This window comes from Acinonyx jubatus, chromosome A1 (assembly GCF_027475565.1).
Source record: "Acinonyx jubatus isolate Ajub_Pintada_27869175 chromosome A1, VMU_Ajub_asm_v1.0, whole genome shotgun sequence".
Taxonomy (NCBI): domain Eukaryota; kingdom Metazoa; phylum Chordata; class Mammalia; order Carnivora; family Felidae; genus Acinonyx; species Acinonyx jubatus.
In genome coordinates this window covers 139,887,034-139,912,940 of record NC_069380.1, presented here as the reverse complement: position 1 = coordinate 139,912,940, position 25,907 = coordinate 139,887,034, and the positions used below count along the sequence as shown (strand labels likewise).

Sequence of the window (25,907 nt, the reverse complement as noted above, 5' to 3'; positions counted from 1 at the left end):
GGTCTGAAAATAGGCATGGTATGATCTTGAACTTTTTGTACTTGTTGAGGGCTGATTTGTGTCCCAGTATGTGGTCTATTCTGGAGAATGTTCCATGTGTACTGGAGAAGAATGTATATTCTGCTGCTGTAGGTTGTAATGTTCTGAATATATCTTTTAAGTCCACCTGGTCCAGTGTGTCATTCAAAACCATTGTTTCCTCATTGATTTTCTGTTTAGATGATCTGTCCATTGTTGTAAAAGGGGTGTTGAAGTTCCCTACTATTATGGTATTATTATCAATGAGTTTCTTTATGTTTGTGATTAATTTATATATTTGGGTGCTTTCATATTTGGAGCATAAATGTTTGTAATTGTTAGGTCTTCTTGGTGTATAGACCCCTTAATTATGATAAAATGCCCTTATTCATCTCCTGTTACAGTCTTTATTTTAAAGTCTAGATGGTTTGATATAAGTATGGCTACTGTGGCTTTTTTTTTGTCGACCATTAGCATGATAGATGGTTCTCCATCCCCTTACTTTCAATCTGAAGGTGTCTTTGGGTCTAAAGTGTCTCTTGTAAGTAGCGTATAGATGGATTTTGTTTTCTTATCCATTCTGTTACCCTGTGTCTTTTGATTGGAGCATTTAGTCCGTTGACGTTTAGAGTGAGTACTGAAAGATATGAATTTATTGCCATTATGTTTCTTGTAGAGTTGGAGTTTCTGGTGGTGTTCTCCAGTCCTTTCTGGTCTTTGTTGATTTTGGTCTCCCCCACCCCTGCCCCGTCTTTTCTCCCCTCAGAGAGTCCCCCTTAAAATTTCTTTCAGGGCTGGTTTAGTGATCACAAACTCCTTTAATTTTTGTTTGTCTGGGAAACTTTTTATCTCTCCTTCTCTTTTGAATGACAGCCTTGCTGGATAAAGAATTCTTGGCTGCATACTTTTCTGATTCAGCACATTGAATACATCCTGCCACTCCTCTCTGGCCTGCCAAGTTTCTGTGGATAGGTCTGCTGCAAACCTGATCTGTCTTCCCTTGTAAGTTAAGGACTTTTTTTCCCTTGCTGCTTTCATGATTCTCTCCTTGCCTGAGTATTTTGTGAATTTGACTATGATATGCCTTGTTGATAGTCGGTTTTTGTTGAATCTAATGGGAGTCCTCTGTGCTTCCTGGATTTTGATGTCTGTGTCTTTCTCCAGGTTAGGAAAATTTTACACTATGATTTGCTCATATAACCCATCTACCTTTTTTTCTCTCTTCATTTTCTGGGACCCCCCCCCCCCACGATTTTGATGTTCCTTTTTTAAAAAAAATTTTTTTTTTCAACGTTTATTTATTTTTGGGACAGAGAGAGACAGAGCATGAACGGGGGAGGGGCAGAGAGAGAGGGAGACACAGAATCGGAAACAGGTTCCAGGCTCTGAGCCATCAGCCCAGAGCCTGACGCGGGGCTCGAACTCACGGACCGCGAGATCGTGACCTGGCTGAAGTTGGATGCTTAACTGACTGCGCCACCCAGGCGCCCCTTGATGTTCCTTTTTAATGAGTTACTGATATAATTCTTAAATTGTGCTCTTTTGCCTTAGTCTCCCTCTTTTTTTCTGCTTCATTATTCTCCATAAGTTTGTCCTCTATATTGCTGATTCGCTGCTCTGCCTCATCCATCTTTGCCACCGTGGCATCCATTCAAGACTGCAGCTCAGTTATAGAATTTTTTTTTATTTCATCTTGACTAGCTTTTACTTCTTTTATCTCCACAGAAAGGGATTCTAATGTATTTTTGACCCCAGCTAGTATTCTTATCGTGATTCTAAATTCTGGTTCAGACATCTTGCTTGTATATGTGTTGATTAAGTCCCTGGTTGTCATTTCTTCTTGCTCTTTCTTTTGGGGTGAATTCCTTCATTTTCTCATCTTGAAGGAAGAAAGGGAATTAAAAAGGTAAAAAAAAATAAAATTAAAAAATTAAAAACAACACACACACACAAATCAAATAAATGATGCTAGATCCTAGGTGTGTTTTGGTCTGGTTGTTGAAAGGAGCTTGATAGATTAGAGAAAAAAGGGGAAAAAAAAAGGTTTGAGAATTTGAAAAACGAATACAATGAAATAGAATAAAATGAAACGATGGAAGAAAATAGAATTTGAAAAATTTACAAAAAAGTAAAAAATACAGTAGAAAAACATTAAAGAAAAATATTTTTAATAAAAATTGAAAATAAAAATAATTTTTTTCTCTTTCTGTATTTAAGAAAAAGAAAAGAAACGAAAAAGAAAAAAATTATAATTGAATAGATGGACCAGCGAACAGACTGAAATACGATTGAAATTACACCGTTTTTCTGTAGAGGTCAAACTGTGAAGCACTTTATAGTCCATAAACTAAGCAGGCAGAGAGACTTGTGGTGTTCCTGAAGAGCGAAGTTGGCCCAATTGGGCAGAACTTAGTGTAATGGCTCCATTCTCCAGTAGATGCTGCTGCTTAGCTTTCTGGGGTCGATTGTTGTGGTGCTTCTAAGTGTGTCTGCGCATGCGTGGGAGCAGTGAAAATGGTGTCACCCAGCTACCAGTCTCTAGTTTGGGAACTCTGTTCTCCCCAGTCAGCAACTGCACACTCGTCCTTTGTCTCCAGCTTGCATCCATTCCCCGCTTTTACACTGTCTGTGACCAAGCTGTCAGGTTGCCAGGTGGTATCTCCCTCCTGAGTTTTATCTCAGATGTGACTGCTCACTCTGAGGGACTGCAGCTTTGACCCACTCAGACCCTCTGAGGGTCTCACCAAGCAGTGGCTGGGTGCCGGCCATGTCCAGGAACATTCGTGGGACTGTGCTGCTGCCGATGCCCAGAGACTGTGGCTGGGTGCCAGCCTGCCCCAGAAAAATGTTGCACAATTGTGTAGCAGCAGTATTTCAGGGATTATGGAAAATCACAACATGCATCTGGCACCAGGCTTCACACTTAACAACCTTGTTCCAGCACCACCAAATGTGGTTGTTCTCTGGAGTCTGCTGGGACTGGGTGGCTGCACAGCCTTTACCAATCTCCTTCCTGCAGAGGAACCACCTCTCCCTGTGTGGCCCGAGGCTCTCCAGACCTCACTCTGCTCCTGGGGATTTGCCCTTCCCACCAGAGCACTGCCAGGTACTGAGCTGCAGAGTTTCAGACTCTGTGCTCCCCGTGTTTATAGAGTCTTAATGGAATTTAAACCCTCTCCTTTCTCCCTCTTTATTTCAGTCCCTGCAGCAGTTTCCACTTTTCCATTTTCTCTCCACATGGATTTTTGGGGGGGGGGTGCTTTTCCCATACTCTCCCCCCATCCATCCTCTCTCCGCAAGCAAAAACAGCTCCTTGCCCTTGTGGCTTCTCTCTTCCAGTTCACCTCTTTGTGCTGCCATACCTGCTGAGTTGTGGTTCACATTGTGCAGATTGTTGTGTTAATCCTCAGCTCAGTTTTCTAGGTGTGTAGGATGGTTTAGTGTTGATCTGGCTAGATTTCATGGACGTGAGATGCAAACAAAACTTCCATGCTCTTCTGCCATCTTGGCTCCTCCCCGCCAAGGCTTATATGATTATTAAGATGAAAAATAAATCACTCCTGATAACAAGCAAAATAGTATTTTCATTCTCACAAAAAGAGACCATTCTCATCCTATGGTGAGCACAGTGCTCACTTGGAGTAAACTAGTCACCTGCGGGAGGCTAATTACCTTTTCCAAAGAACTGGACTACCATGTAGTGTGTTCTCAAAGGTAATTTAGTAAATGATGCCCTGGTATCTTGAAAGAGTTAATATGCCACTCTTAGAGACTCCAGTGACTGGATTGTTTCTCACGATAGAGGGAGGAGTACATGCTTGTCAGGAAATCTGCTGTCTTAGATTTCCCTGTTGGAAGACTTAAGAGCTTCATTTTCGTTTGAAGCCTAGTGGCTTCTCTGAGAACTGATTGTATGCCATCTGACATCTCAGATTTGAAGAGTTATGATGAGAATTCTCTCTTTAGGCATACAAACTCCAAAGTAGGACCTTGAGGTTCTGGTAGGGGTTGCTTTGGATAGCCTGAGTTAGGAGATCACTGCTTCTCAAGAAGCTATGTTTTTTTCCCTTTTAGTTTTAGAAGAACAATCCTTGCCCCTATTCTGCTGTAGTTGCGGACCATGAAGATATGCAGCAGAGTTTGGAAATCATAGTTGTAATCCTTGATCAGCTGTTAGCCTATGATCTCAGTCCAGTCACTTAGCAGCTGTGAACTTGTATTTCCTCATGGGTTACCTGAAGTTCTTTCCCAATGCTGACCACATCTAATAATGCTATAACTGTATGGTTGACCAGTGTGGGGAAGTCAGTTTAAAAATACCTGTTAATCAGAGGCCTAGGCTGGTATTTGTCTAATCTTTCTTTTGAAGATAATTTTCTTTTATTTGGGAGGAGATGATCGGATTCTGAGTTAAGTTAGCATTGTGTTAAGGGGGTGAAAAGGTAAGCAGATAACGTCAGTGTTCTGCTGAAGAGTTCCTGCCACCAACAACTTCCCTTGCCTCCTTGTAATAGGATGCAGGCAAGGGGTTGGGACTGCATTAGAATTATTTTACAGAGTAGGAAAGGAAGTTTGGAATATGCAGGAATTTAACTTTCCATTGAAAGCATGGCTTTGCAAAAAATCCTCATCCCTGTGCTACAGTCATTAGTGCCATGGGGTTTTTGTATTATCCAGTAAAGTATGTTTAGTCCATGAATTTAACTGAAAAGGAAATATTAGAAAGAAAATAGACAACCCAGACATATTCTCCTGTAGGAAACACTCAGTAACTTTTGGTTGGATTGACTGGACTCAAGGTACTAGTTATTGTGTAAAGTTAGCAAGACAACTGGACAACTGCTTAGAAGCTAGTATGTGGCAGTGTCACCATATTTATTCAGTTGCCAAGGCAATGCCAGGTGTTTATGACCACATGAGAGAATGAAAAGAATGGGTAGTCTAGTGGCTGTTCAGGTGAGTGCATGGACATAGGCCAGGAAGTATCTCTACTCATGCCTCTTTTTATGTATGGATGAAGGCAGATAGTTCAAGTCCAAGGGAAACTAGTGAAGCATGTGAAGTATTTTAGGAGCCTTCAGCTTTCCTCTCTCCGCTGACATCTTTAGAGTCGGGAGCTTCCCCTTCACATCCTTTCCCCATTCACAATAGGAAATTAGTTGGTACTATTTACACTTTGAAAAGATTTAAAGCAATATGCTAATTCATCCATTTTAAACCCTCTGATTTTAGTGTAGAAAGAATGTCTTTATCTTAATCAATTAACAATTAAGCATTAGGAGGCAGGTAAGAATGGTGTTGGAGATAGAATGATTTGCACAGGGGCATTCTTCAGTTTAAAGAAATGATACCACACCTGAAACTGGCCCCCCAGATAAAATCCACTTTAGTTATTTATGGGTGCTCCAGAATTTGGAGAAAAAGGAGTAAAGAAAAATACTCTTCATGTGGAAGGTGGAGCATAGGTGGGTTTTATTATTCTTTAAATCGTATATATATTCTTTTGTTCATTGGACATATTTCACAATAAGAGAAAAACAATAAAAGTATCAGTTGTAGTTTCCTCCCCTCCACAGTTCCTGTCTTCAAACATCAGCTTTTCTAGAGTAACCAAGATTTTACAGATTTCCTTAGAGATTGATCGCCTCAAAACTTCTGAGGACACAAGTGGTAACTTCTGTATTGTTGCCTTCTCCTAGGTGACACCCTGGGCTCCAAAGTCACTTGGGGCATTTATGGCTTTAAAGTAGTCCTCTCCAGCCATTGCTCCCATACAAACCTCATCTCTTTCTTCCCTATGTTTTTTATTCCTCTGCTGTGAAATCCCCAGAGTCCATTTTTACTATGTAATATCCTGATTTGAAGCTTCCTTCTGCCTTCCCTATGGTAATCCTGCTGTTTCCTCTAGACAGGCAGTCCTCATCCTCCTGGCCCCAAATTTCTGCTGCTTCAGGGACATCTGGAACTGGGGTCAGGGCTTGGGAGAAGTAACAGCTGGACATGCTGCCCATGCATCTCTCAGGTAAATGGGGTGAGGGAGAGAGGGAAAATGGAGGCTTCATTGGGTATAATATAGGAAAGTCTGACCTGGAACATAGGGATAGGTTGAGACAACGAAATCTAAGTTTTGGGAGAATCACCCATGGGACTTTATCTCTTAACATGTGTGTGTATTGATGATTAGTTCAACTATTTCCTGGCCTGAATGCATGGCACCTGACACTTATTAGATGGTAAGAAATATTTGTTGAATAAATGATACCGAGGTGGTAATAAGGTAAAAATACAATATTTTACTTTAGGTATTGGAGAAGTGAAAGCGAAGTCAAGTAATTTGCAGTGTAAAAGTAAAAAAAAATTCTATTGATGTGAACTTCTTATCTGATCATCATGAACAACTAAGCAAATATATGTCACATCAAATACTTCCAAATGATATTTGAGTTTTCTTTGGTAACAGTAGTAAATTCCACGAGATACTAGGTAGGTTGTATCAAGGTAGGAAGGAAAGTCACTGGTTATCTAATATTACTGCTGGTCAAATCATTCACACAACTTACAGACCTTGTGGTCATATAGCATCAGCTTAGACATCTTCAAGATATAGGAAACTCACCACCTGATAAGGAATCTCATTTCTTCGAATACATTCTTTTTTTTTTATTTTAAAGTTTATTTATTTTGAGATAGAGTGCAAGTAGGGGGAGGGGCAGAGAGAGAGGGAGAGAGAGAATCCCAAGCAGGCTCCTCAGTGCAGAGCCCAGTGTGGGGCTTGAATCCATGAACTGTGAGATCATGCCTTGAGCTGAAACCAAGAGTCAGAAGCTTAACCAACTGAGCCACTCAGGCACCCCTCTTCTAATACATTCTTATATTACACTGAAGCCATCCCTCCTCTGTCTTAGCCTTGATGTCCTACAAAACAAGTCTACCTCCTTTATTATTACTTGACATATCTTCCCATGTATAAAGACAGCTTTCTTATTTTTCTTCCTTTCCTAAAATCTATGAAAAGATAAGAGGCTATGATCAGAGATGCTAGAGTTTCCCAAGTTATCAAAAAACATGTTTAATCATCTTTATTAAATAGAAGACAGATTTTAAGTTGCATGGGGTAGGGTGTCTTTATTTTTCCTAACCCACACAGATAAAACACGTTTTTTTTTTTTTAAATCAATATGTCTCAGTCTCTAGGGATGGGGTTTAAGAATCTCATTTTGAAGTTTGAGAATCACTGTTCCAGTCACTGAAGCTGTCCAGGTGAATTAAGTGTAATTGATGCTAATCTCAGGAATGGGTCTCACCTAGAAAGCAGTGTTGAGCGTTTGTTTGTTTTACTTTTAGTTTAATTTAATTTTTTTCTTTTTAAAATTTTATTTAAATTCTAGTTAGTTAACATACAGTACAATATTGGTTTTAGGAGTAGAATTCAGTGATTCATCACTTGCATACAGCACCCATTGCTTATCATAACAAGTGTCTTCCTTAGTACCTATCACCCAACTAGCCAATCCCCCACCCACCTCCCTCCATCAACCCTCAGTTTGTTGTCTGTCTTTAAGGGTAATGTTGAGCCTTTCTGACCTCTCAGCTAACAGCCTTGGAATGGCCTCAAGTCTTTTACTGACTAAATGTTAACATTGACACCTATTAGCTCTCATTTACAAACTTTCTTTCCCTCTTTCTCTTAGTCATGGATTTCTCAATTTTATTTATTTGTTTATTAATGTTTATTTCTTTTTGAAAGGGAGAGAGAGAGGGTGCATGAGCAAGTGGGGGAGGGGCAGAGAGAGAGGGAGACAGAGAATCCAGGTTCTGTGCTGAGAGCAGAGAACCCAAGGCAGGTCTCGAACCCATAAACCATGAGATCATGACATGGGCTGAAGTTGGATGCTTAACTGACTGAGCCACCCAGGCATTCCAGATTTCTCAGTTTTAGTTAGACCTTCCCCCAACAGTGCACAGGTTGAGTTCTTTTCAGTCTCCTTATCCTTAGCCCTCTAGGTTACTGCCAATGTAGGATAGTTACCTGTTCTCCAAATTCAAGTTTTCTGAGATTATTTCTATGCTTAGACCTTTATATTTCATTGCTCTTCAACCTTAATTTATTTTCTAAAGCTTTATATATATGAATGAAATCCACTTATAATTCCTTCCTCCATCTGATTATTTTTCTTTGGTTTATGATACCTTCTAATCCTCATGCATGTGCCTATTTAATTTTTTGTGACCAAAAAAATAGATGATATTTTGTATTCTTTCTGTGTGTATTTTCCATATTGGGGTATGTTTTCATATATGTAGTTTTAATGTCTATAGGATTATCTTAGAACCTTTTGTGATACTAGTGTTACCTGTTTGTTGTAAATACTATTAAATATAAATACATATTTATTCATTCAAAATATATTTGAATCTGTTTCCATAACCTCATCACTCAGTTAAATACTAAGATTTGATGTATGAGTGTGTATATTTGTAGATGAGAGCAAGAGAGAGACATAGAGACACAGAGAATGAAACCTGTGTGAAAACACAAGAAAGTTACTTATAGCTATGTCCTGCAATATGGTAACCACTAGCCACATGTGCCTATTTAAGTTAAATAAAATTAAAAGTTCAGTTCCTCAGTCACAATAGCCACATTTTAAGTGCTCAAAACCCACATGTGATTAGTGGCTACTGTGTTGAGTGTCATTACAGAAAGTTTTATTAGACAGTGCTAACTTACAGCATTCTAGGCTAGGGTGGTAGAGAATCAGATTGCTCTGCTCCTTGCTGAATTCCATGGGACTTCTGTGCTACAGTACAGAGTGAATTGAACAATATAAGCTGACAGTGAGTACTCCCCAAAGGCCTTTGAAGAAGTGCATGTACGTAAGAACTTACCTAGCCATGGGATTTCAGTCTAGATTTCAAAGTAAACTTTTTAAAAATAAGGTTAAGGGGAACTGAGCAAGGTGATTTTAATTACCAAAGGTACAGAATGGGTGAGATGTATAGTTCAGGTCTACTATTTCTGTACTTGCTATATATCCCTAGTTGAATCCATATTTCAGTGATTTTCTCTGTCAATGGTAACCAAAGAATGCTTTTTATATGAGATTTTTAATTTGATCTGTATGTGCATTTGGGGCTGTTCCTTGACTATTTAGAGTGGGTATATGACAGCTGTGGTGAGGAGTAAAAGAGAAGAGCATTGTGATTTGAGATAGATGCATGTCTGTGCACACACACACATACACACAGTTATGTCATAGCTGTTTCCGGAAAACAACTGTCTTACCACTTGGAGCTTGTCTGGTTCCTGATTTGAAATTAGCCATACTTTCTCCGCAGGGCATCCTCAGTTCCCAGCAGATCTCAAAAATGGTTATATATCAAAACCCTGTGGACCTGGTCAAATGTGCTGTTACATTAATTGTAATGCAGATTGTGGTTGTGGATTCTGTATGCAGATATGCATAGAAAGCCTGCAGATGTGCACAAAGGAAAAGCTGTTGAAAAGGCTTGACTACATTGCACTGGTGCCAGGCATATTTATCACAGGCTAGTTACTGAGAATGCTGTTGGATTTATTTAATGACTTAGTGTCAAGTATATCATGAAAGAGATTCAGCTCAGCTAGTAGGGGAAAAATATGTGTGTATTTAGTTCCTCCTGCCACTTCACCTCATCCAAAGCCCCCAGACAGAGTGGGCTTATAAAATTTTTTGAAGTTTAAGATGGTGACTTAAATGTAATCATTGAGTGTTTCTTTGGAGACTTAAAATAATTCTAAAATTGAAACTTACTTAAAAATGATCACCTTGTATCTTTGTTGCCGGTAATATTGGAAAGTCACAAACTTCATCATAGATTTGGTTTGTAGGATTGATTATGAGAGGGTATTATTGTAGCCATTAATTTTTTTTAATGATAAAAAATTGCAAACATATGCAAATATAGAAAAAATAGTACAATGAACTCATGTATAAAGCAGCCATATCTAATAATTTTTAAGATTTCTGTTTCATTTGCTTTATTCATTATTTTTTTCATCTTTTTTCTCTGAGTCTGTTAAAGTGAATCTCAGACATTGTACATATTTCTATATGTATCTTTAAAAATATGAATAAATATTCTATTCATACCCTCCAACAATTAATTTTTTTGGTATAATGTAATCCATAATCAAATTTCTTTGACTATTTCAAAATATCTTTTTAGGGTTACTTAGAATCTTGTTCAAAAAAGTTCTGCACATTAGATTTGTCTCTTTTGGCTTTTAAAGAACAATTCAGTAATATTTAGTGAACTTAAAAGAGTTGGTCATAGTCCCGTTTTTTTTTCATTATAGTCGGTTTTTTGTGGTGTGTTTTAAAATTTTTTTAACGTTTATTTATTTTTGAGAGAGAGGGGCAGAGCATGAGTAGGGGAGGGGCAGAGAGGTAGGTAGACATAGAATCTGAAGCAGGTTCTAGGCTCTGAGCTGTCAGCCCAGAACCTGATGCAGGGCTCAAACTCACAAACTGTGAGACCATGACCTAAGCCGAAGCTGGACACTTAGTCAACTGAGTGACCCAGGTGCTCCTGGTTTTTTTTTTTTTTTTAATGTTTATTTATTTTTGAGAGAGAGAGCATGAATGGGGGAGGGACAGAGAGGGGGACAGAGGATCTGAAGTGAGCTTTGCGCAGACAGCATGAGCCTCATGTGGGGCTCAAACTCATGAACTGTGAGATCGTGACCTGAGCTGAAGTTGGATGCTCAACTGATTGAGCCACCCAGGTGCCCCATCATAATCCAGTTTTATTTATTTATTTGTTTATTATCATAATCCAATTCAAGCTTTTCAACACTCCCCCCAAATTTCTTCAAACACATTTACAGTCAATCCTTGCTTCTGCCTCCAGCCCCTAGAAACCACTGATCTGCTTTTTTGTATAAATTTTCCTTTTCTGAATATTTCATATCTTAAGTCTTAAAATCTGTAGTAGTGTCCTCCTCCCTTCTTTTCTCCCCCTGCCATTCACTTAACTGGTCTGTAGAAACCCCTGCATTCTAGATTTGTTTGCTTGCTTCTTTCTAGAGTCATGTTATTTGTTCCTTTACTCCTCTTATCCTTCCATATTTCTTGTAAATAGAATTTAGCTCCAGAGCAGCATTATCCAGTAAAACTTGTGCAGTGATGGAAGTGTGTATCTGCACTGTTGTTCTGTACCTGTGCTGTCTAATGGCTACATGTGGCTTTTGAGTACTTGTGACCGAGAAACTGAATTTTTAATTTTACTTTTTAAATTTAAATAGCTACATGTGGCTACTGGCTATCATATTAGTGCACTGTAGAGGCTTTTAATCAGATTTAGGTCCAACATTTTTGGGCATGAATATTTCATAGGTTGTGCTGTATGCTTCATATTTGATCATATCAGGAAGCACACAGTGTTTGCTTGTCTTCATTTCAGTGATGCCGTGATCAACCAGGGGATTCAAGTTGTTACAGCCCGATCTCCATTGTACAGTTTCCTATCACCACTTTAGCTAATGGTTTCATACATTTATGAATATTGTGTGAAGCATTTGCTTCACTAGGGCTTGCAAAATTATGATTTTCTCATTCTGTCATTCCTTCCATGTTTATTAGGTAGAATTCTTTAGTAAATAACTTTATTTCATCACCTAGAGCTATTTGATTATCCTAAAATATATTTTGTATGTGAAAGGCAGGAAAAATGTTTAATTTTTCCATTTTAACTGCAAATCTTCAGAATAAGTAATGTGTGCCCTAGTTATTTCCAGTATTATTTAATGAAGAGCTTTTTAAAGAAGTTTATTTGTTTGAGAGTGAGAGAGTATATACACGAGTGTGTGCACCAGTGAGAGCAGAGAAAGAGGGAGAGAGAATCCCAAGCAGGCTCCATGCTGTCAGCGCAGAGCCTGATGTGGGGTTTAGTCTCAGGAACCAAACTGCAATATCATGACCTGAGCCAAAATCAAGAGTCAGACGCTTAATTGGCTGAGCCACCTACACGCCAGGAAGAGATTTTTTTTTTTTAAGGTGTCATTTTACACTTGAGGTTTATATATTTGGTGTATTTTACTCAGTTGTATTTAGATATTTTTTGATGCTCTAAATATTCTATCTTTGGCCACTTGGAGCTCTTTGTGTTGGCTCATATGTTCTTTTATGTTTTAAATTTTTAAAAATGTTTTTATTTATTTTTGAGAGAGAGAGAGCGCGAGCGCACAAGCAGGGGAGGGGCAGAGAGAGAGGGAGACACAGAATCCGAAGCAGGCTCCAGGCTCTGAGCTGTCAGCCCAGAACCCAACACCGGGCTTGAACCTACAAACTGCAAGATCATGACGTGAACCGAAGTTGGATGCTTAACTGACTAAGGCACCCAGGCATCCTGCTCATGTGTCTTTTGATTAAAACCATGAAGAATACTAATCATTAGGGAAATGCAAATCAAAATCACCTCAGACCCATCAGGATGGCTACGGTCAAAAACCAAAACAAAACAGAAAATAGCAAGTGTTGGCAAGGATGTGGAAAACTTGGAACCCTTGTGTGGTATTGGTGGGAAAGTAAATTGTTGCAATTGCTATGGAAGATGGAGAGTGTTTCCTCAAAAATTAAAAATGGTATTACCATATGACCCAGCAGTTCCTCTTCTGAATATATACCCAATGGAATTGAAAGCAGGGACTTGAAGAGGTATTTGTATACCTATGTTTATAGTAGCATTAATTGCAGTAGCCAAAAGATGGATGAATGAATAAACAAAATGCTATATATACATACAACGAAATATTATTTGGCTTTAAAAAAGAAGGAAATTCTGATACATGCTACAACTTGGGAGAACACTGAGGACATCATGCTAAGTGAAATAAGACAGTTGCACAGGGACAAATAAGATTTCACTCATATGAGATGCCTAAAGTAGTCAATTTCATAGAGACGGAAAGTAGGCGCATAGTTGCTAGGGCTTTGGGGAGAATGGGAGTTATTGTTTAATGGGTATTGAGTTTTAGTTTTACAAGATAAAAAGAGTTCTGTGTGTGCATGGTAGTGATGATTGTACAACAATGTGAATATATGTAATACCACTGATTTATACAGTTAAAAATGGTTAAGATGGTAAATTTGTTATGTACATGTTACCACAATTTGCTTAAAAAGCAGTTTCTTGAAGTCTTCTACGGGCAAAAGCCTAATTGGGTGTGCATTTAAGTGAAAATGGAAGGAGTGGAATTGGAGAATCTAGATATAGGCATTTTTTTGAAAAGTTAAAATATATACAAAATCAGCAAAAAGTGTATTTACTTGTTTATTTTTTACACCCAGTGTGGGGCTTGAACTCATGACCCCAACAGCAAGAGTTGCATACTTCACGACTGAGCCACCCAGGTGCCCTTTTTCTTTGTTTTTTGTTTTTTTTTGTGTTTGTGTTTTTTTTCTTTAGTAAGAACAAAAGTATTTAAAAACCCATTTATATGCTACTTAAAAACCAAGCATTGTTATTTTTGTGTTTTCCTCACATGTGTGTATATTATTATTTTTTAAATCAATGTTATGTTTTATTTATTTATTTTGAGAGAGCACAAGGGTGCATGTGTGTGAGTGGGGGAGGGGCAGAGAGAGAGGGAGTCACTGTGCTGTCACTGCAGAGCCCGACATGGGGCTTGATCTCAGGAATCAGGAGATCATGACCTGAGCCAAGATTAAGAGTTGGACACTTAACCTGCTGAATCAGCCAGGTGTTCTGTGTGTGTATTATTAAAGAAATTTATATACTTAAAAAAATCCACTGGGAAAATCTGTCCCCCCCCCCCTCCACCTCAGTGGTTTAAACACATTTAAACCAAACTTATCTTGGAATGTCAGATCTAGAAGAGTCATATAGAACATCTGGTTTAATCTCATTTTTAAGAAAAGGACATGGAGCCCAGGAGGTTGTGTTTGTTCAGTGTTAAGTGGCTAAATGGTGATAGAGCTTGCAGACCACCTGTCCTATGTGAAGTCCTTATCACTGCACCATAGATGTTTCTAATATCCCTCTTGAAAACTGGTTCTACCTCTTGGTTTCCATATATTTGTCATTGTCATAGTCATTGCTACAGTTACCAGGGACTATATGGGGGTAATAATCATTAATTCCTATTCTCCTCTTTTCTTCTGTTTCCTACCTAATAAATAAAGTCCTATGGAAATTTTCTTTGAAGCATTTATCATACTCCTGTTTTCTCATTTTTAGTGATGCTGGAATCAGTGGGGTCAAGTGGTGACAGCCTCACTTTCATTATTTAGTTCACTATTAACTTTTTATAAAACAGTTTCATCCATTGATGAATATTGCTCTACTCCTAATTCAGAGCCTTATTTTTTCTTGCTTGCCTTTTTGTGCTTTTTTGTTTTCTCTCCATGTCTACTACTGCTTGGTTTTTCTTCTTATATAACTTTCTGATCCTCCTTCTGTCTTACTCAAAACCTTTTTTTTTTTAAGAAAAAACCTTTTATTTTTTTAATTTTATTTTTTATCTTTTAAAATTTACATCCAAATTAGCATATAGTGTAACAATGATTTCAGGAGTAGATTCCTTAGTGCCCCTTACCCATTTAGCCCATCCTCCCTCCCACAACCCCTCAGTAACCCTCAGTGTGTTCTCCATATTTATGAGTCTCTTCTGTTTTGTCCCCTTCCCTGTTTTTATATTATTTTTTTCCCTTCCCTTATGTTCATCTGTTTTGTCTCTTAAAGTCCTCATATGAGTGAAGTCATATGATGTTTGTCTTTCTCTGACTAATTTAACTTAGCATAATACCCTCCAGTTCCATCCACGTAGTTGCAAATGGCAAGATTTCATTCTTTTTGATTGCCAAGTAATACTCCATTGTATATATATACCACATCTTCTTAAGCCATTCATCCATCGATGGACATTTGGGCTCTTTCCATACTTTGGCTATTGTTGATAGTGCTGTTATAATCATGGGGGTGCATGTGTCCCTTCAAAATAGCACACCTATATCCCGTGGATAAATGCCTAGTAGTACATTTGCTGGGTCGTAGGGGAGTTCTATTTTTAGTTTTTTTGAGGAACCTCCATACTGTTTTCCAGAGTGGCTGCACCAGCTTGCATTTCCATCAAAACCTTTTTCATAGCCCAGTAGAAGTCTGTGGCCTATGAACTTATTTTTTGCAACCAGAAAAGTATTTTTTCTTTAATTTGAATGGTTTTAGACATGACATAGTTTCACCTCATCCTGCATGACTTTCTATTGCTTTCTTTTTATAATTAAAAAAATTTTTTTTGGAGAGAGAGAGAGAATGAGAGAGCAAGAGAGCAGGGGAGGAATAGAGAGAGAGAGAGAGAGAGAGAGAGAGAGAGAGAGAATGAATCTAAAGCAGGCTCCATGCCCAGCACAGGCCTGATGCGGGGCTCAATGTCGTGACCATGAGATCATGACCTGAGCCAAAATCAAGAGTCAGATGTCAATGGACTGAGTCACCCAGGTGCCCCTCTGTTGGTTTTATCTAGCTCACTTCTCCAGTACTACTCATTTGTACTTGCTACTTGTTCCTGTAGCCATTTTTAGTTTGCCGATCTTCCTGATATTTAGCATGGTCTTCAGCGCCCTGAATAATGGCTGCCCTCTGTATTTCCAACATTATTTCTTACTACTCCTCTACAGGAAACTTTAATCCATTTTCTTATCCTCTTGCTCCCTTTCTCCTCTCTTACCCTTATCCAAATGCTTTGAAAATGAACTCATCTCACACTGTGATCAGTTTCTAGCCTTGTGTGTGGAATTAATGGATGAGTGAGTTTTTCTGGCACTAGTTGGGCTCTTGAAATCTTTGTCTTCAGGGAGCTCAGACTGTGGGAGACTGTGGGAGACACTGGTATGTAACAAGCTAATTTTAATAGTAATTTTAAAAAGTCAGTTGTGAAGAGTGATGAATTTTGCTTAGGAGGGCAAGAGTGGTAAATTTCGCCTGGGAGAGCCACATTTAGCTTTCCCTGGCTTCTCCAAATCATTGACTTCTTTCTTTGTTCTCTGACCATACCATTCCTTAACACGTATTTTTTAGTTTTCTACATCTCTAAAACTAGATTATGATTCCTTGAGAAAAGTGATCATATTTGAATTTTTTACTTCTGTATCCTCCCCTGCCCATAATAGGTACTCAGATTTTTGTTCAGAGTATATCAGTGAAAGTTTTAATGACAAGAAACAGAGAACTATCTTGCTGTTTTAAGCAAAAAGGATGTATTGTGAAGATAATGGAGAATCACATGGGGCACCTCGGTGGCTCTGTCAGTTGAGCATCCGACTTGGGCTCAGGTCATGGTCTCACGGTTCGTGGGTGTGAGTCCTGTGTCCGGCTCCGTGCTGGCAGCTCAGAGGCTCAAACCTGCTTTGGACTCTGTGTTTCCAGCTCTCTCTGCCCCTCCCCTGCTTACTCTCTTCTCTCTCTCTCTCTCAAAAATAAACAAACATTAAAAAAAAAAAAAAACTAAAAAAAAAAAAAAAAAAGATAATGGAGAATCACAGAAATGACAGGAAGCCAGAGGAGCAGGCTTGGAAAGTGAGCAGGAACCAAAAGGGCCCCAGAGTGTAGGCAGCTATAAAAGTCTGGCCAGCTAGTTGCTTTCATCTCTGGATACTTCCATCTTTACTGCATTCCTCCCTAAATCAATCTTAATTCAAACTTTGACATTGGGTTATTCTTCTTCTAAACTTTAGTGTTCTAAGCAGCTCTACCTTTCAGAGAGTAGAGAAAGGAAGGAATTGTCCCCTTTGGCCCCTCAGAACAAAGCGTGTCACAAGACTATACAAAATAGGTTCTCCCAAGTAGGAAAAGGATTTGATGCTGGAAAACTTCCACCCAACATGTTCCCAGTCCCAGAGAGGTGGTGAAAAGCCAACTGCAATTATCCATTACTAATAAATGAAGAATGCATGTAATCTTTGCCTTGGGAAATTTGGAAAGAGTATGGTAGAGAAGTGAGTTATGGTGAGGATTTTTGGGCATGTGGGGTAGGAAGAAAGATGAGTGGTGAGGACTTTGAGGATAGACAATGGTAAGAAACAGTTAAGAGTATGTGCTAACACAGGAGAAAGAGAAAGTTTGGTAGGATGAGGTTCCCAAGGATAGTCTCCATCATTTTACTTAGGGCTGGTTCTAGTCAGTAGCTATCTTTGGTGGGTCATCCAAGAAGTGAAAGTTGGCTCATCCAGTTGGTGAGGCTAGATTTGAAATGTTTTTCAACACATAATATATCCAAATGCTTAAAAATTAAAACCTAAGAGGATCTAGTAAAAAGCCTTCCTCCCACCCAACCCTGCCCCCATATATCAAAATTCTCCTTCTTAACAGGTGGTCATTAAAATCTCTATATGCTAGAGATTTTTAAAGTGCATTATAAACAAATGTAGATTATATATTTTCCTCCCTTTTATAAACAAATGGTAACATTTTGTTACACTGTTCTATACATTTGTGGTTTTTTTGGTGTTAAATTGTGTAAATTCTTTATGTATTTTGGATGCTAACCCTTTATCTGATATGTCATTTGCAGATATCTTCTCCCATTCATTAGGTTGTCTTCTGGTTTGGTTGATTTTTTTCCTTCGCTGTTTAGACACATTTTATTTTGATGTAATCTCAGTAGTTTATTTTTGCTTTTATTTCCATTGCTTCAGGAGATATATCCAGAAAAATGTTGCTATAACCTTATATTAGTGTTGTTGTTTTTTTTAAATTACCAAGTGCCAAAGTCCTTTTTTAATCTTTCACCTCTCCTCACATTATGGAACTCTGTGTTTTGGAAGATTTTCACTATCATATAGAATTTATTAAACAAACAATTTTCTCATTTGGAAAATCAGTCAAGGATATCTATCTATCTGTCTAGCTAGTGATGTATCTGACAGTAAGAGAGCTTCTGATTAGCAAGAGATAACCACTGTTAACTGCATAGAGTAGACATAATTCCTACTAAGAGCCAATAAATTTATGTTTTAGTTAACCTCATTAAGGGAACAGCTTTTACTCTTTTTAGAAATAGTAGTAATAGCTTGAGGTTGCTCATTACTGCATTTACACATCCCTAAATGTCTAGAGACTCTAGGTTTGAAATTACTATGCAGTTTCTTTTTCAGGAACACCTGATCTAAATATTAACCAAATGTTTTGAGAACCTGAACTTCTGGCTTGCTTAAAATCATAGTAATTCCAAAGCCTAAGGACAGGCTTTGGCATTTTGTTTCAGCCCTCATCAGCAGCTTTGGCATTGAACCATAATGGTCTGTACAAATCTAGTTGGACCTTTTGGAAAAGAAGAAAATTACATCAGACTGGACTCTTCCTATTGTTCATGCCAGGAAACTTAACCCAAACTTACTTAGGAAAAAGGGAATTTATTGACTAACATAATTCCAGAGACCAGTTTGGCTTTAGGCATTACTTGATGGGAGCTCAAGCATTGTTCACAAACCTAGTTCTTCTGTATCTCTCAGCTCTAACATTGCAATTTCAGGATGAACTCATTACATTCTCAGGCAGATTCTTCCCTGTGGTTCTCGGCTGGTTAAAGAAACTCCTGTCTGCATCTTTCAAGGTTTAAGTCCAGTGGGAAAGAGAGAGGCTCTTCTTTCCAGGATACCTAGCAAGAATTTGAGTCTCATTGGCTTTGACAGAAATATATGGTCCTCTCACACAAGTGACTGTGCTTGGGAAATGATGCACTGATTGTTTAGGCTGAGGCCCGTAATTCTAGGTGTGAAGCTCCTTCTAAATGTATGGACTGAGAACTGGGGCCAGGCATTTTGCAGAGGCAAGTTGGAATAAAGTTATCAGAGGAAGGATGTCTGGTAGTCTAATACCAAATAGCTACACACTAGCATTTATCCTGCATTTGTCATTTCCTGTTTGCTAGGCACTGTGCTAGATACTTCAACAAATGTGGTTTCATTTAATTTCATTCTTACAATGTCTCTGTGAGATAGTTATTTTTCTCTCTTCTTTATGGTTAAGAAGATTATCTCAGAGAGGTTAAGTCATTGCCCAGTTTTTTATCAGTGGTAATTTCTAGAACCAGGATTCTAGGCCAAGTCTTTCTGTATCAAATTGCAGTGCATTTCTCACCACTGTCTGTCTGGTATTCAAAAAATAACTGTGAGCAGTAGCTGCTGCCTCACTGGAAAATGACAGTAGTCTCTGATTATTTTGAAGATTGAAACACTCATTTGGATGTGTTTGTAAAATGATGAATTGTATTATTTTTAGTTTTTCCTTGTGTAGACCCATATGAGCTGCACTCATTCATCTAATAAATACTTGTTGAGTACCTGTTTTGAGTCAGATAGTGTTCTAGGAATTGAGGATAAAGTAGTGAACAAAACAAGTATCCTATCTCAAGGAGCTTACGTTCTGGTGTATACAACGAGGTATATACTATGAGATTAGGTGATTTTGAGGCTTCCCTTTTAATTTAGATTACTGAAGGAGCTTCAACCCTCACACATTTTCTGGGTCAGGCAGATCCATGAAATTTCATTCATAGTTTGTATAGTATTGACTCATAAAACTGCTCATTGAGACCGAACTGATATGAGGGCCAGAAGCAAGATTGAAGAATGAAGTAACTACCTAAAATCAGTCAAGCTATAAAGAAAGCCAAATGACTTAAACATTCATTTATGTTCAAAATGTCTTTTCCTCATTTTTCTGGTTTATTTTTAGAAAGAGTTTGTTTCTCTTATTCCAACCACTGCCTTCCCTCCATACACGCAATGTTAGATTGTTTAGAGCAGTGATTCTCAAAAGGTAGCCTTCAGATATCTGGGGTCCCCTTTAAGAGCTTTAGGAGATTAAAACCATTTTCATTATAAGACTAAGATGTGATTAACCTTTTTCACTGTGTTGACATTTGGTGTGATGGTACAAAAACAATGATGGATAAAACTGCTCATGTTTAGAGTGAATCAATTCAGTGACACCAAACTGTTCTAGTTGTCTGGGTATTCTTAAAGTAAAAAAAAAAAAAAAAAAAAGTTTCACTTAATAACATTTAAAGGTTGTTTTTTTTTTTTTTTATATAAATGTTTATTTACTTTTTAAGACAGAGCATGAGCAGGGAGGGGCAGAGAGAGGGAGATACAGAACCCGAAGCAGGCTCCAGGCTCTGAGCTGTCAGCAAAGAGCCTGGGCTTGAACTCATGAATCATGAGATCATGACCTGTGCTGAAGTTGGATGCTTAACTGACTGAGCCATTCAGGCGCCCCTCACTTAACATTTTAGATGAACAGCTAAGAACATTTTGATCAGTAAAATATCGATTTTATTAAATATTAGCTCTGGAAAAGTTTTTTTTTAGTATCTGGGTGAGGAAGTAGGAACCACGCATAAAGCACTTTTGCCTGCATATCAAAGTATGGAGTGGTTCTTGAAAGAAAAGCACTTGGGTGATTGCATTGTGAGGTGACCTAGCTGCTTTTTTCATGAAATACTATTTTTACTTGAGAGAACAAATGACAAAGTAGCTATTCAGAGTTGAGTATGTGGCAGACATTTTCTCAAAAATGAACAGCGATCTTTCAAGAAAAACAAACTGATAGTGTTTATTGCCATTGATAAACATTCAGCCTCTCAAGTGAAAACTAGATAGTGTTTGGAAAACTTCTATTAGCCACTGTGAACTTGATAGTGTCCCAATATTTAGAGACTTTTCTGATGAGATTTGTGGTTAATTGCGGAACGTGATTTTTAAATATTAGATAATGAATTGTGTCAGCATTGGAAAGATCTACATAATTCAGTAAAATAATATTTTTCAAATCACCAATGCATGATGGTACTAAATCGTACAAGTTAGATCTGAAGTGTAAGATTAACCAATATATTTTTAATATAAGAAAGTATGAAAATTTCATTGATATGGTTTCAGATTCCATATTGCAACTAAATTACAATCGTTTGATACATTTTGGTTTTTTATCCAAGAAGAATATCCCCAATTATCCAAAACCTCTGTGAAAATAACCTCTTTTCCAATTACATACCTGTCTGGGGTTGGATTTTCTTTATATACTTTAGTCAAAATAATGTATCATGATAAATTGAAGGCAGGCTTATGTGTGAGAATTCAGCTGTCTTCTTTCTGTTAAGACCATCTTCTCATTAATTTTTTTAGGGGGGAGAATACATTTATTTTTAATAAGCTATGTTATAGTAACTGGTAATGGGTTTATTTTTATGTTAAAATAACTATTCATTGTTTTACTTTTAGTTTCTAGTAATACAACTACTGAAATAATCTATTAAAAAAAACTCTTTGAGGTCCTCAGTAATTTTTATGGGACCAAGAAGATTTGAGAACTCAAATGTTGAGAACTGCTGCCTTAAAGGTCTGTTTTTTCCTTCTAAGGATCACAGGGTTGTATCTCAGTTCTCTGCTTTTTCTGCATAGTGAGCCTAACTGAAGAGTTCCCCACAGAAGTAAAATTTTATCAGAGAGTCCAGTCAGGTGGTAGATTTTACAGATGTCTCTCTAATTACCAAAGTTTAATTTCTAATAATTGAATTATTAGAATACAAATTATTGGGGCTTTTTATTAAAATTAGGATTTCATTTCAGGATGAGGCTGAAGTCTGTCTGGATAGGGAGCAAAATGTAGGGCCACGAAATATCTCCGGTATGCACTCCAGCTGATGACCCTTGCCTCTAGAGCTCTTCATGTCTTTGCCATGTGAAGTTATCTTTTTATCTTGAGCCCAGTTAGGCCCTTTCCTCAAGTCACTGGTGCCAGAATCAGTACCTTAAAGTAGGAGACTCCTTCATATTCCCTGGCAGGTAGCAGAAGAGTGGGCAACCATAGCTGAAAGATACATGGTCTCGGTTTAAACTGTGAATGCTCTTTCCCATTGAAATATGATACCATTTGTGGCTAGCTTCTATGACAAAGGTACATGTGGATGGAATAGGTATCTGTGGGCTTGTCTGGAAGGCTTAGGTGCCCTGAGTTCCAAATCAGATGTTTAGGATTTAACTTTTTCATTGTTGGAACTGCTTCTACTTTTTAAACTATTGTACATTTTAAATCAGGATAAATAATATATTCATATAAGGACAGGTAGAATTAAAGATGGTCTTACAGTACCATGTGAAATGGAGTAATTTTGCTCTTTATAAGGCTGAATGATGGAATTTGAGCCATATGCTATCAAATTAAGCCCACAGGCAATATGTAAAAACACAACAGGGTTATTGATCAAGAAACGCCTGAATCCCCAAATTTTATAAAATGGCATCATATTTCTCTGGGCTGCTGGCATTCAAAGAAAAAAAATAAACATTCCACAAAATTGTCTATTTTCTAGTTAAACTGATGTCCTATAACTGTATCTGAAAAGCTAAGTTGTAATTTTGAGGACACCATGGATGAAAGAGAAAAAAAATTACTACCACTAGTAACAGATGTGAAATTACATTAGATAAATATAATCATTAGTTTCAGTCTCACCCTGGTTAATTTGTTTGTGGAAATGTGCAACCCATTATTCATTAGATAATTTTTCACACATTGATTAGAAAGCCATGTCGAATTGTGACCCTGCACGTTTGGGTTTACCTATCTTGCAATGAAGTATACCGCTTACAATAGTGGAAATGGGGGACAAAATGTTTATCTCAAGCTGATTTTGTGCCAATAAATAAAGTAAATCAATAGCCAGTGAAGTGTGAACAACATTTCTCTGCTGTATAATATGGTTTTGGGGGCAATTTGACATGCTACAAGGGGAAACAAGGGTCTTGAACAGAAAGGTAATAAAAGCAAATCATGCTGGTAACTGTTATTGAAGTCCTGTATTTTTCTATACTTGGGCAGCTTTAAGATGTGAAAAATAATGCACATAAAATTATAAAAATATTGAGGCTACTTTCCCCCATATTTATAAACATTCTTTCTTATAGCTGAACTTGATTTTATTGGTCATGCATTCTATACCTGTGACAAATCTTTTCTATTTTCTATTTGATCTTATTTAGTGCACAAATTCAGATAACTTTAATATATTTATAGCAAATACAACACAAAGATCTTAAATTTCAAATAGACTTTATTAGCACTCAGTAAGACCTCATCTGAATTTTACTTTTCAGTATTCAGATAACTACTTACGGTAATCAAAACGCTCTCAAATTAAAGAATATTTTCTTTGCCCTGCAAAAAGCTTCAAAGAGAATCCCCCATTTTATCATCTTATACCTTTCTTACCATTCCAAGCACTACAGAACCATAGGAAAATGACTCTCTTTTCCAATTCTCTGAGGAATAATGATATAAATGCATTTATAAAGTGTATCTTCTTGCCAGTTTGAACCTCCAATGTTGTCTTTTAAATTAAGATGAAAGTAACACATTTTTCCATATAATGTAGGCTGCATTTGAGTAATTAATGGTTAATTAAAATCAGTTTTTTTCCTCTGTGGGTCAGACAGTGAAAGGCTACACTATGTTACCATAGAAGGGAGTAGAATAGGCTGTTAGGCTTCTAGAAGAAGCATTTTTGGCCCTCTTGGTCAAAAACAAAATCTTAGCCAGGGAATTCTGCAGCTTCAAAGGAGACATGGTTACTTGTGTCACAGAAATTGTGTTTTGCTGCACAGGAATGTTACTTGCTTGGCAGATTGTGTGTACTGTTAGAATTTCAAAAAATCATTGGTATTTTAATAATGGGTGCTAACATGTAGTATATTTATTTATAGTCAGTGACTTGCTTCATGTGAAGAGTCCTTCAGTGACATATACATATGGCTTATTTTGAGATCAGCTACTCTCCACCTTTTTTATTTGAACAGGGCTTCAGTCTAGTATAGATTAATTTTAAAAATCTAGATTTAAGCATATTAATAATATATTAGTAATAGATGGATCTAGAGGGTATAATGCTAAGTGAAATAAGTCAGAGAAAAACAAATACCATATGATTTCACTCATATGTAGGATTTAGGAAACAAAACAAATAAAGAAAAAAAGAGAAAAACCAAAAATAGAGTCTTAAATACAGAGAACAAATTGGTGATTGACAGAGGAGATGTAGGTGGAGGGATGGGTGAAATAGGTGGAGGGGATTAAGCGTACGCTTATCATGATGAGCATGGAGTGTTATGTAGAATTGCTGAATCACTGTATTATACACCCGAAACTAATATAACACTATATATAAATTTCACTGGAATTAAAAAAATAATGTTTTAGTAATAAAAGATTCTGGGAAATAAAATTTCCCGTTTGAATGTGAAACTAGCAGAGAAGTATAAGTACTTGTGAGAGCTGATAGAATAGACCATGGTTGAGATAGAATGAGCATTACATTGGGAATCAGATCTGTATTCTACTTATTGCTGTGTCAGTTAAGACCTGTAACTTTTCTGGTTTTGGTAGACTCGGTGAGCTCTAAGTCTTTTCTAGTTTTAATATTCATTGCATATAATACTTTTATAAAATAGCATCATACTATACAGTGATGAATAAACTTTGTGATTCTGATCGTAGTCTACATTTAGTGTAAACGTTTTTCTATGTCATTACATATTTTTTACATCACTCATAGTGGACACATTTATAAGGGCTGTATCAAATCTATTATATAGGTTAGTCATTCACAGCTATCATCATATCTTTCTTATAATGCTGTCTTAGTTTATTATTTGGTCTCACTTTTTCTGCTCTTGCCCCTATATTGTCTATAATCTTCATGAGATAATTTATTTTCCTTTTAATGCCTATAAGATGCAACATTGTCCTGATCAAAACTCTTCAACCAACCAGTCTTAGAATAAAATCCAAAATCATTACATGGCCTATAGGGCACTGTGTAATCTAACACCTGCCTGCCTCTAGGACCTTATTTCTATGGTCTACTTCATTTTCCACTGTTCTCTTAGCTGTTCTCCAATTCTCTAGGCATGTCCCAATCTCAGGGCCTTTGTTCTTGGTGTTTCCTCTACCTGGGACACTCTTGTTTCTGAAACTTGCATAATTTGTTCTTTTATTCGTTCAGATTTCTGCTTAAAGGACACCTCCTCAGATAGTTCTTTGGGTATCTTATCTAAAATAACATCCCTCTACCATTAACTATTCTTTTGCTGTATTTTTTTCTCATAACCCTCATTACTACCTGAGATTATGTTATATATATCTTTTGAAAAATGTTATGTCATCAGTGCATAAACTCCCTGAGAGTAGGGCTGCATCTGCTTTTTTTTTTTTTAAATTGTTACATCCCTAGCACACACACAAAAAACTATGGTTACCTTATAGAAGGCACTTGAAAAATACTTGTTGAATGACTTGCGGCTTTGTTCACTGTCTTTCTGTTATAACTGTAGTTAGGATGAGGAAAGTTATTTTGTCAGTTATCTTTGTTGGTAAAAACAGATCTTGATTAGCATCTACACATGGAATGTGTGGCTGTGAGGAAATGGGTTGAAAGAAAAAGACAAAGACTTAGATAAAGTAACTTTAAAAAAGTGAATAGCAATTTATGGATAGAAGAGAGGAAAATGAAGAGGATAAGGTGTGTGGAGAGAGAGGATCAAACTACAAGGGAGAAGGCTAAAACATGAGTAGGCAAAAATGACAGAGATTTTCAATAGAACAAGGGTATTTCATATTGATATTTTAGTAATTTGGCAGTAAAAGCCTTCTTTCCCATTAACTCCTGCATCTCTGTAGCATAAAGCTACCTGATGTCATTGGCAGTTTCTAAAAAATTTTTTGTTAATGTTTATTTATTTTTGAGAGAGAGAGGGAGAGAGACAGAGGGCAAGTGGGGGAGGGGCAGAGAGAGAGGGAGACACAAACTGAAGCAGGCTCAGGGCTCTGAG

The 25,907-nt window shown here is 37.4% G+C and overlaps 1 protein-coding gene across 4 annotated transcripts in view; it reads left to right on the top strand.

The window, feature by feature from the left end:
• The window catches only part of WDR41 (WD repeat domain 41), a 188,348-nt gene that overhangs the window by 10,108 nt on the left and 152,333 nt on the right, over window positions 1–25,907 (top strand). For all 4 annotated transcript variants that reach the window (XM_053224226.1, XM_053224232.1, XM_053224224.1 and 1 more), the window contains one exon: window positions 5,927–6,040. In XM_053224226.1, coding sequence (XP_053080201.1) covers window positions 5,927–6,040 — 114 coding nt within the window. The remainder of the gene's footprint in view (window positions 1–5,926; window positions 6,041–25,907) is intronic.